This window comes from Artibeus jamaicensis, unplaced genomic scaffold (assembly GCF_021234435.1).
Source record: "Artibeus jamaicensis isolate MK-2021 breed Jamaican fruit bat unplaced genomic scaffold, CSHL_Jam_final contig_1015, whole genome shotgun sequence".
NCBI classification, from domain to species: domain Eukaryota; kingdom Metazoa; phylum Chordata; class Mammalia; order Chiroptera; family Phyllostomidae; genus Artibeus; species Artibeus jamaicensis.
This window is the reverse complement of record NW_026521194.1, coordinates 4,669,912-4,682,064: the sequence shown is the minus strand read 5'-3', so window position 1 is coordinate 4,682,064 and position 12,153 is coordinate 4,669,912. Positions and strand designations below refer to the sequence as shown.

Genomic DNA, 12,153 nt, shown 5'->3' with positions numbered 1-12,153 from the left:
AATAAACTCATTATTTTGAGGATGAGAGAAAATAAAGCTCTATCTCTTTAATAGCGCAGTAAACTGCCGTTCTGGGATTCAAATCGACCTCTCGCCAGTTAAGCCCAGGAAGCATGTGTCCGCTGTCACCAGAACCACCTGTGTTCCCTGATGCAGCAGCTGTGAGGACACTGGGGCATCCCGAGCCGTCCGACTCCAGGGCCTCAGACTGCAAGAGACCATCGTCCCCACTTCCGTTACATAAAACACTCATGACACACTCGCACACTAAGGCAGGTGGCGTGAAGAAGGCGTTGCTTTCAAGTCAGATGGACAGATGGACAGGATCGTCTTGGTTTTCTCATATGTAAATGGGGACAATAACGACGGGCAGAAGTGGTGCCAGGCCCGGATGACACCAATTTGGTAGAGCGCCCAGCCCACCAATGGTGCTGAACATGGGGTCGCTGCTACCACCCACACAGAAGCCACCGTTACTGCCCTGTGTCCAGACCAAACATGACAAAAGCTAAATCCAACAACAGAGGAACAAGCAAGGAATATTTTATTGTACATATTTTCTCAAAAAAGAAACCCCACAAAAACAGAACCCACAAATAGGCGCAGAGGACGGTTTCCGGTGCGCTGGGGTCCGCCGGCCACTGTCTTTACGGAGACACTGCTCGTATGGGGACCAGGGACACTGACCGGCGTTGCTCAGCTCCCCAGTCCAGGAAAGGCGATAGAGAAAAACACTGTAAACCAGATTCTGATGTGGATTTGCCGCTCAATTCAGCTTCAACTTACCCCAAGAGTTACTGTATAATAAACCGCAGGAAATAGAGTAGTAATCTGCTCACAATGAATAAATACAGCATGTATCACTTATTTCTTAAACCTCACATTTGTAGTGAGCAGATGATTTATCATTAATAGTAACTGGTTTCTTACATTTTAAAAGACATCAGATCCAGTCACGGAAGGAGAAAATAATTTAAAGAAAACTGATTTTAGAAAACAGCTCCTTGGATATGAGCCACTGTGGAATTTATTACAAATTTAGGCCAGTGTCGACAGTTGAAAAATGTGGATACTAACAAACCGAATTCTTTACGAGGAGCTGTCCAGAGCATGACATCTTGTTTATAGCCTCTGGGCAGCAGAGGATGTGGAAAACAGAGATTGACAATGAAATGAATGATATTCCCCCTGAATGTTACAGGGTTATCTCTATCACTTGTGCTACTAAGTGGCCAATTAAAAACATGTTTAAAATAAAGAATTGGCATTTTCTTATCCCGTACTTACTGGAACTAAACATAAAGATTTTCTCTAACATTCTGTACTTCTTAATCTGTTTGTACAAAGGACTGTGAAAAAACAGTCGTTATGGGAAGAACGATTTTAGATGACCTGTGTCAGAGTAATGCGAGGTAAGGCAATAACCGTAAGCGCAGCTGGACTGTCCTCATGTGCTCAGTCAGTAAAGTTGAGAAAATAATTTCTGCCCACCTGTATAAAAAAATAGTACCCCCTTTGCTACTTACTTAGTGTGTGTCAGAGACAAGACCAGGGTGCCACGCGTGTTTTCAGACAGAAAAACAGGCCCCGGTGGAGAGAAAAGCATATGGAAACAGCTCCTCTCCTTTCCAGATACCTTGGCTCCTCTTCTTCGTGAAATATGCATTTCCTTGATTTCTATTAGCCTAACCCCTCAGAGGCACTACCACAAACCTACAGTCTCTATGAAGCATTGGGGCTCTTCATTAAAAACTGCCTAAATAAAAAGAAGATTGAAAGCTACGGCATATTCTCAGCAGCTGTGATGCTCTCTGCTCAGCCTAGAAAATCACATTTTACAGAATAGAGGAAAACAAAACCATAGTTCAGCACTTGTCGTTGTGGCAAGGAATTGATCATGTTCGGGTTTCCATTGAGGACTCCGTCAAGTCCCCAGGATAGCACCTCTGTGTGGGCTGAACCAGGACTGACCTCCCGTCAGCATTCAACACTGCCATCTAAAAGTCGCCATCGCTCAATCTGCCTTCCAGACAGTATTAGTAAGGTACATTGTGCAGAAAGCCCAGGGAAAGTTTTTAAAGGAAACTTCATTTTTCAGGTGAGATAGTACAAAAATTACAAGGAGCAACAAAACGCTTCAGTCTTATTCCTGAAGGCAAGCCAAGTGTCAAAGCAGATCATCCTAAAACACAAGTGCCTCACCACTGCCCTTATTATGTGAGTCCCTCGGTATTAAGACATTTCAGTGTAAGTGCCTGTCCACGTTCCAGCCTCCTTAGCTGCTGTTAGAAAACAGACTGAGTTCCTTAGCTGCATTGTATACAGTGACGTTGGTCCTGATATGACCCCAACGTTAGTGAAGCAGAAGTGAGTTTTTAACAACAACCATTAGTAAGACTAACAAAAATACTGTTGCTATTTTTAAATTTATCCTTAAAAAAAGTAGGTCTCTCCTCATTCCATAGTCCTAAAGTAATAGATATGTGTACTATTGTTAAAAACAATCAAACAATAAATATTTGAATATGAACAGTGGGCGTCCCCTCCCCCACCGTTTCCCCATCCTGGTACCCAGCGACCAAACCCTTTCAACCAAACCCTTTCCAACAACACCGTTTGATACAACAGATTTTGCAAGTTGTTCTGAAAGCAATTTACGAGTTGGGAATTACTGTGCAGGAGCTGGTTAATGCTATTGCTCTGGGTTGCCAATTTCCTTCCATGAAATAGTAATAACATTAGTTACAAATACAAGTTAAGGTTAAGGTTAAAGCGCTTTGGAGTTCTCATCTGGGGCGCATGTTAAAGTGCCACAGCGTCACAGGGGCTCACCTGGGAACCAGAAACAGAACGTGCCTGTTCGGAGGAGGCTGCTCCACGGAACCGAAGGACCACTTCCCACCACACGCATGCTGGCAGCTGGGTTTCCCAGCAGTCGTCACTAACGGCAGTGACAGAAAGTCAGGCGGCTTGTGTGACTCTCATGGCAGTGGCACCACAGAAACATTCTGTCCCCAGAGCACACATGTGGCGGGGGCGGGGAGAATGTGGCCTGCCTTGTTACTACAGAAGTTTCACGAGTCACTCACGGCCACCGTGAGGTTCTCCCGTGGCACAGTGCCGGGCAGGAGAGACGGGAAGTGAGCCAGCCAGATGCTCGGTGCGGATAACGGCCCTGGAGACAACAGGCATCTCTAACATGTCTGCCCATCACTACGTGTAAAGCGTGCTCACACCCTGCTGGCATGGGAGGAGCACCTCTGGGCCCCGAAGTCCTTACTGTGTCCCCTTGAGGGACAGAGACAGCCTCCTGTCCCCGATCCGGCTGCACCGGCAGCCCCGGGGGCCCAGCAGGTCACAGGGCAGGTGTGTGTCCTCGCAGCGGCTTGCAGGGCATTCTAGGCAGTGACTCTTTAGTTCACTATGTTTTCCTCTAAAACAGTTACATTTGCTGGACGGGTCTTTTGGTCCCCATCTGCTCAGTGTTCAGGAGGACGTCTCGCTGAGGGAGCTCCACGCGTCCAGGAACCGCTGCAGACGGACCTCTGCCTATTAGTCCCCGCAGGTGGTCTCCACGGGTTCCCCGAAACACACCTTTAGTTTTTTTTCTTTTGGAAAGTGTCGATCTGTGTTGAAGTGGGCACTGTCCGTTCACGTGACGGTGACTGCAGCGCCACAGGGAAGGGTGGCATTTGGAGGCTGCCGCCGGGAGGTGTGGACTGTGCCGCCGCAGGTCAGTGCGGGGAAAAGCCGGTGGCCAGGCTGCAGCCCACCACGGGCGTCATGTCCCATATCTGCAAGAAAGAGGATGCAGAGGCCGCACTGGTCACCTAGGCCCCTGGGACAGCCAACACTGGCACCAGCAGCCAGAGGAACTCATTCTCCCGTTCTCTTCTTTCCCTGTAAAACTGCCTCAAGATCACGGTGGTAAAACACTAAAAGTGCAGAAAGGTCCTAAGTACAACCAGACCTCTTAAAACTACATTGTAATGAGGTCTCCACTGGGAAAAAGCCCAGTTTTTAAAACTGTGAAATAATATATGTCATAATTTCACAACTCAAGAGTGATACTAATTATAAAACAGTTACTTTCAGTTTCTGTGTTAGTAGTCCAGGGAATTAATAATAATAAAAAAAAAGGAGTGTAGTTATTTCTTACAACTAGAAGCCTCTGTCCCCAGTGAAAGGAACATGAGCCCAGGAAGGAATGACCAGAGTGAGGGGTCAGCTACAGGATCAGGTGGGCAGGGGGCAACCTGGGCTGGCTCAGCCAGGCAGCAGTGGGGGGTGGGGAGTGCCAGGCCAAGGGAAATGCCTTGGGGTGAGCCAAGGCCAAGAGCATGGAAACCCACAGGCATGCAGTTTGTTACATCAGGTTTTCAACTGGCTGAGGGTCGCTTAGAAAAAGGGAAGGCAAGCTTGCCAGTCAGAAGATGAGACTGGACTAGAAACGTCTTGTGCTCGTTTCTAGCAGAACGAGGGAGCAGTCTGCATTGAGCTGCTAACTGGGACAGGTGAGCAGGTTACCTTTACAATGCGATCGGTCCCACAGGTCACCATCAGTCCCCTGGCAACATCCATGGACATGTGGGAAATGTTGTGTTTTCCTTCATGGAAGGTTGCTAGAGAAGTCCGACTAGCAAGGAGAAAAGAGAACATGAGGACGCACCTGACTGCACCTGGGGCAGAGGGTCCCGCCTTCCTAGCCACACAAAGGAGGTATGGACGCCCCTGACCACCACGCGTGACTGCGGGGGCCACTGACACGCACATTTTCTTCAGTGAATACACACAGTACTATAAATGTATTCATGACTCCTTAGGGAACTACAGTGTTCTCAATAGCATTTTCTTTTCTCTAGCTTTATTGAAAGAACATACGGAATACACATGATGTACAAAATATGGGTTAAACAGCTGCTTATGTTATTGGCGAGGCTTCCAGTCAATAGGAGTTGGGGTTTGGGAGAGTCAAAAAGTTAATCGTGGATTTCCAATTGCCAAAGGTTCCACCCCCCAAACCCCTTTGCTGCACAAGGGTCAACTGTACCTGTAATAACTGTGTTAAAATTTGCTCCCCAAAATGTGGCTACATTGAAAACTAACTTCAGAATTAAAGGATGAGAAAAGCATGGTTAGTTGTAAGGCTCTTTCATGAAGGATTTATAAAACACCCCAAATGCCTGTTTCGTTTTTGTTTTGTTTTGAGTGGAAAGGTCATATATTCCTAGACGTAAAAATAAGAACCTTTCATGTAGAAGAGGAACTGCCCTGGAGATCATGCGGTGCAGCAAACACTCACGAGAAGGCTGTGGGCTCCCCCCGGCCCCTCTGGCGTCCAGGGAGCAGCACTCTGCCCTGAGGCCCGCAGGCCCAGCCCCCACCATGAGCTCGCCGACCAAGGCCGACAGTGCCCACTAGCTTTCCCACCTGGGCCTCTGCCCACATCTGCCCGTCTGCTACTTTCAAAGATGGTTCAAAGGGAAGGGAAGGAAAATGATGGTTCTGCCCTGGTGGGTCTGCCTGAGTCAGGACAGAATGGGGAACAGAGAGAAATGTCTTAACACAAATAGTTATTTAAGAACAGACTGCTAGGTCAGATCTTGGTGGGAGGAAAAACGACTAGTCCCCAGTAATTAAATCTCCGTGCATGTGTGAGCAAAGATGAGAGATGCTTTTGGAAAGAACCAGCTCAGCCACTGCACCAGTGTGCACATGGCCTTGACCCTGCACAGCACCCTGAGTGGCCTGGGGGCTCAAGAATGTCCACTCAACGGCTGGGCTGGTCCCAGCTATGTCAGCCGCAGCAGTGTTTGGGAGAACTCTGTCTTACATCATAAAGCTAGAATGGAATCCTCTCCTTAGAAACCGCTTGATACTGGGGAGAAACGAACACGGAGACAGAAGTACATCCACGTCTCTACCACTTCAGACGCACAGTAAGGCAGAGACAGGCCAACACTCACTCCTCATCCTTGATGGAGTCGTAGCAGGAGTCGCACATGCGGACCTGGAACTCGAAGCCCATGACGGGGTAGCTGGAGCGCTTGCTGCTGCACTTCCCGCAGACAGCCTGCCCGCACTTCCTGCAGTGATGCTTCAGGACAACCGAGGGGAGGAGGAAGAGGGAGGGGTTAGCTCCGGCTGTAATGCCCGTGGCTTCCCTTCGGAGTAGGGGGATGGATGGGAATGGGGTGACTTGCCTTGAATTATAATCGCCCCAATTCCATGTAGCAATTAACATGCAAAATGTAGACAATTTCAGTATCTAACAAGAATTTCCAAACCACCTTACTATATTGGTCAAATATTACTTTTTGTTCATTCATATTATGTGTTGATAACAACAAACATTATTAAAATCAAGTCCAAGTTCACTTAGAAGACCAAATGACTAGAGATTTCAGGAAGGAAAAAATCTACTCTGGGTCAAAAGAAAGTTATGAAAAAGGTTTTAAATGTAATATACCCTCATTAAGAAACCAACATCCATAATTATTCTTTCACATTGTGACTCTGGAAATAAGCTTCAAGAACATTCCAAAATAGTCCAGTTACTACCGATTGGAACATACTCTTTTACCACTAAGAGGCCTGTACATTTCCTCTATTAGTTGTTAACTCGTAACAGTAAAATTAATTTCCTTTAGGAGTAGGGACTTCTTCACTCATCAGTCGTGATGCACCAGTTACCACCAGACATGCACTGTGAGAACTAGGCTAATGAAACTATTGGGGCGCTATTTTCAGGGGATTAGGAAGTTTTTTAAGTGCTGAAAGAATTCCTGTATCGCCTGACAGTCTCATATCAGACCTTGCTGGAGAGTAGATTTGTAAGTAAAATCAAAGAAAGTCTATTACCACACATGGACTGTAGGCCAATCCTTCATAGAGGTGCAACCAGTGATAAAATAAATAAAATCAGCATTCTTTCTTAATTACTTCACAAATTCATATTAAACCACAGTGAGTGGTTACCTGCAAGTCTTCTGTAGAAATGTGTGTGTGTGTATATATATATATATATATATATATATATATATTTTTTTTTTTGGTAGAACTTTAGTATCAGTGATAAGAGCATCACTGAAATGTGCAGGCTATCTGGGACATGATTCCTTAATTTATAAAATAAAACATAGTACTTGCAGCATGCTTACTAGAAATATTCCAGGCAGATACATGTGGAACAATTTAGGACTAATATAAAATAATTAGTGTCACGGTATTGCTTGTGAAAGCATGAGCTCACCCACCCTAACTCACTCTCACTTGCTGCTTAGTTAACATGAAACAGTGGCTTTAGTAATGGTCCTGAAGTGAAAGACCTGCATCTGTTTCAAACGGGCTCTCAGGCTGCCTGGGCATCCCTGCTCTTCCAGTGCGGGACAAGCAGCAGTGGGACGGTGAGGTGACAGTCGCACCGGCCCCAGGGAAAGTCTCACACACCGTTACCAACGATGGTGACATCAAAAGCATGAATCAGCAGCATTTATAGGGAAAAGTGATTCCACACCAGATGGCAGACTGATCACACAGATAACAGAAGACATGACTGACCCGGCGGCGGGTCCGTGCTGACTACGCACCTGTCTCAGCCCCAGGGTCTTCGTGTCCCACATCTGCTTTATGTTCCAGAAGAAGGGCTGCTCGCACTTCTGGCAGGAGTCACTCTCTAACCACTGAGGGGCCTGGGGAGGAGGGAGACGGAGCCGAGGTCAGGGCGGACAAATGTCACATGGAACCAAACAGAGTGTAATGTGTTCAGAGAGCACCCTTCAGGGACGAGGACACAGTTCAGGTGGCTGTGAGGGTTAAATGAGTTACCATTTCTGAGGTGTTCACACGGTCCTGACATAAAGCAAGCATCATGCAAGTCCAGGCAGTGTGCTACGTGTTTTATGTGCCTTATTTCACTTAATTTTTGTCACAAGCCTAAGAGATACAGAGCAACATGGTACAAGCCCAGGGATTGAAGTAACTGTCCAAGGTCAGGGAGTGCGTGGAGACCCTGGGAGTCCCAGGGTTCCGGCCGAGTCCCTGCCCTTGTCCACCACGCTCCGTATGCACTCTGTCTATGGGTCCTACCCTTTCCCACGCGTGAGGGTCTCCACGCTTGGCTCTGAGATATGACAACCAATGGAACTGAGTCCCTGCCCTCAGGGAGCACAACTCTGTCAAAGGGTTTATGCAAGAATTTCACTCTGCTGAGCTGGAGGGTAGAGGGGCACATGGGAAGAAAAATGTGCTTAAAATAATTTGAGATAAACTAAAAGCCCAAATCAGAAAGAAATAGGCTTTTGGCACACTTGCAATATGAGAAATACCCGTAACTTTGTTTCTTGTAATAGGATTAAGTGCCAGTGCTCTGAGCTATCCTGAGCTATCCTGTTACACACTTCTGTGAAGAGAAAATGCTGTGTTTTGTGTTGAGAAGAGAAAAAGAGAATGTCAGTCAAGCGTTCTGGCCACTTCACTCTCTTTCCCACCTCTCGTTCCATCTGGACAGATGCGCACCGGCGCATAGACTACCACCCACTCCGAGATCGGCCAGTTTAAAATAAAGTTCTCTTTCCAGAGGCTTCATGCTCATTGCTGTTACTTGCTCGTTTGTGTCTCACGCCTACTTCCAAAGAGCAGCCCCTCTGATCATGGCCTGGCAGGCAGGCAAATCTGCTCCAGGCCTGTGCGTGTGCAGCTGGCAGCCTCGGTGGGCTGGGCGGGCTCCGGCTGACTGTCCAGGTGACTCAGAAATCCAGCCCGGCATCACGGGACCAGAGAACCTGGGGCTAATCCGCCGTGCCCTTGCCTTATTGAACAAAACTCTAACTCAGGGTCAAAACCATACACACCACAGTCTGCTTATTTTTGCACTCATATTTATTCAGCTAGTAAAAAAAAACAAAACCAAAAATGATGTACCTTTTTGGCATAAATTCCTTTCCCACCAACACTGCCAACCACTGAGACAGATAAGCTTGTGGGAAAAACATGATTTGGGGTGATGGCTTACGAAAGACTGAAAAAAGAGAAAACTGCCCACACAGGAAGCGCCCTGAATAATGGAACTGTCCCTTCTTTCCCTAGATGCACAAGCAGCCCGACTCTTTTTTCTAAGAGAACTTAGCCAAGGATAAGGATAGTGGGTTGAAATCCAAGTTGTTAAGGCCTTAGAAGGACCACCAGTAGGCACTGGACCCCGGGCCTCCGCTCTCGGAGTAAGACTGCCGCACGACAGGACAGCAGACCAGCTGCCCTTCGTGACCATGACTAGCAGCTGATGAATGTAGAACACAGTTCATAAGCCTTTGCGGAGAAAGTCTGACACATTCTGTAACATCAACCAATGTTACACGTTTCATACCAAGTTACTCTAAGCCCTACTGAAAGATTTTTAGAAAATTCAAAAAATTAAGCAGTAAACATGTGATCAAGATTTCCTCTACCTGACTTACAAGGTCACTAAAACAAACAAACAAACAACCACAACAAAAAACTAGCAACCAGTACCTGTCCATATCATGGGCTGTATTACTGTTAGTTAGTAAGGTAGTGCATTTCTGTCACAAGACTGCAAGCTGCTTGCGGGCAAAAACCTTTGTACATAGAATATGGTACCCATAAAGTATGGAAATAAGTAGCATTAGTACTTTTTTAATAGCTTGATGACATCTTTTGTGGTGAGCTAAAGATGCAGATTTATTCAGTGGGGATCAGACTCACAGGTAATCACAGGCAACTGAAAGCAGACCCACGCACGGGATGCCGGAACCCCGCACCCAGCCCTGGTGCACTGCACGGTGCCCGGCACACTGATCTGCGTGCGGCACAAGGGCAAGGGTAACACCCCCAACAACTCGTGTGACGCCAGTCTGCACAGCGCGCACCGCGAGGGGCTACGCACTATCAATCAACCATGTACGGCGTACATTCACTAAGCTTCCAGACTATAGGCCACCCCTAGGTGCTCAATAAATGTTTCTGAAGTCACTTCCCAAGTCCTTGACGTTCCTCTTGCTCTCATGTCTTGTCTGAAGCCCGCTCTTGTGCTATCTATGGCACAGGCTGTCCGTGCCGCTTGGAAAAGACAGGTGCTCCCCACGCCAGCAGAGACAAGAATGGCAGTCCTGCCTGGAAGTCGTCTGACAACATCTATGAAAAGCCTGAAGACTGACTGCATATACACATCCTTGGCCCAAGATGTCTGTTTTCGGAAACATGCCTGCAATAAATAACTGAACAATGACAAGGTCAAGAATGTTCACTGCAGTGTTATTTAAAATAAAAGAGCCAGATGGTTTAGACAACTGGAGTGTCTGCTACAGAACTAAAGGGGCCTTAGCAGTCCCCTCATTCGACCAGTTCACTCTGTGGAAGGGGGACGGGAGACTCGGGAACGACAGCAGCCATCCAAACAAAGCCTCAGGACCAGCCAGTGGCCCAAACGAGTTAGAACTCAGGTCTTCTGAGAAGAACACTGTGTCGACATGGACTCCATGAACAGAACTCGGTGGAAAATAAAAGCAGAAAACAGAGACATATTTTTCCAGAAAAATGTCAGGCGCCAGCTGGGTCCGTGCTGCAACCCCCTCTCAGAGTCTCCTTCCATGGGAGCGCCTCGGTGCGGTCATTCCCTGGACATGCTGGAGGCCATCTCAGGGTCCCCTGGGTGCACCTCTCGAAGCCCAGAGTCGGCCGGGACGCCCAGCCTGTGTGCACTGTTTGTCACCGTGGACACTCAGATGAGCAGAGGATGCAAGGCAAAGTGACGGGCAGCACGGTCTGCCCCTGGGTGGGCATTTCTGGCTGGTGGGGTGAGAAACCAGGAAGCCGGCATCTTGGGGACGCCCCCGCATCAGCCTGGCCTGCTCCTTCTCTTACCTCCTCTCTGCTGACGTCCATGTTCCACACGGCAATCCCACCGTCCGAGGAGCAGGAGACCAGCTGCCTCGTGAGCTGCAGGTAGCACAGCGCCTGCACCCGGTCACTGTGGACAACACACCCCGCACTCGCATCAGTGTGGGGAACACGGCAACCCTTCACGTGATGCAGGTCAGAGGCGGGAGGATGCCACGTGTTCCCGACCAAGCACCGTCTATCTCCTGGTTGGGCGCACGAGACTTACACACTCGTTCAGAGACAGAGCAAAGGAGGGCGCCTCCCTCACTGGGGCTCGACCACCAAACAAGTGATCGCACATACTCACACACACGTGCTCACGCAGGCACACTCACACACACATGTGTACTCTGGGCACCCTGGGAAGCAACCCGCTGCCTGTAGGCCTGTGAGGAGGATCTTTCCTTGGTTACTTTTTGGCTTGATTCTGATCATGGTCAACAGCAACAGGCTAACCAACAACGAGGAAAGGTTCCCTTTTTCTTTCAAGACAAGACAGCAAGAGCCTGAGTATCACGACGTCACAGCTCAGGCGGTAGGCCTGTGTCAAACCAGACCTCTCTTCTTAAGGAAATGCATTTGAGAATGGAAGAAAATAAGCTGGGCGTCCAGCCCGAGGACGGCTGAGCATCCCATTACATGCGATCTTCGGGCCCAAGTCCTCCCCTGAGGTCCCTTGCCTGAAGCGGATTTTAACCAGGCGACTCGCTGGGAAAGAAAGGTGGGAAGTGCTCTTTGGACTAAGAGGGAAGAAGACCATGTGTCCCCTTTTCCCCTTTTTGCTACAGAACACCAGGCGTCAGGACTAACAGAAAAGCAGTTAAAAGTGGACCTGGTGAGCCCTATCGAAAAACTGTGTGTTTCCCCTGCCTCCCCAAACTCAGATTCTCCCCCCACCCCCACGAACAGTCACGCACTGGTGGCCCTGGAGCAAGAGCGTGCGGCCTTTCCTTCCCCCGATGTCCCACATGATGATGCTGTTGTCGGCCGCTCCCGAGAAGAGTAACCGTTGAACAGGGTCCCACCAGAGACAGGCGATGCTACCTGGGGGTGGAGTGGGAGGGAGGGGAGAGGAGGGGGAGAGAGGAGGTTGGTGAAATACAGCTGTGTGAGGTCACACACATTTGACAGCTGAAGACGTGAGGAGCACAGCTGAGTGTTTCAGCAAAACCGCATCTCTGCGGTACAAAGGGCCATTCAACGCTTCGTCACGAGTCATGGGGAGGACCCAGCACGCCCACCCTCACGGGTTGT

General features: G+C 48.5%; 1 protein-coding gene across 1 annotated transcript in view; it reads right to left on the bottom strand.

Annotated features, from left to right (window-relative positions):
- Window positions 1-527: 527 nt before the first annotated feature.
- WDFY1 (WD repeat and FYVE domain containing 1) overlaps window positions 528-12,153 on the bottom strand; it is a 38,557-nt gene continuing 26,931 nt past the window's right edge. Inside the window, exons 7-12 of the mRNA XM_037139226.2 lie at window positions 11,817-11,943; window positions 10,882-10,987; window positions 7,590-7,691; window positions 5,967-6,097; window positions 4,528-4,636; window positions 528-3,794 (exon numbers count right to left, since the gene is read on the bottom strand). Of these exons, the coding sequence (XP_036995121.2) occupies window positions 3,735-3,794; window positions 4,528-4,636; window positions 5,967-6,097; window positions 7,590-7,691; window positions 10,882-10,987; window positions 11,817-11,943 (635 nt within the window). The 3' untranslated portion in view covers window positions 528-3,734. The remainder of the gene's footprint in view (window positions 3,795-4,527; window positions 4,637-5,966; window positions 6,098-7,589; window positions 7,692-10,881; window positions 10,988-11,816; window positions 11,944-12,153) is intronic.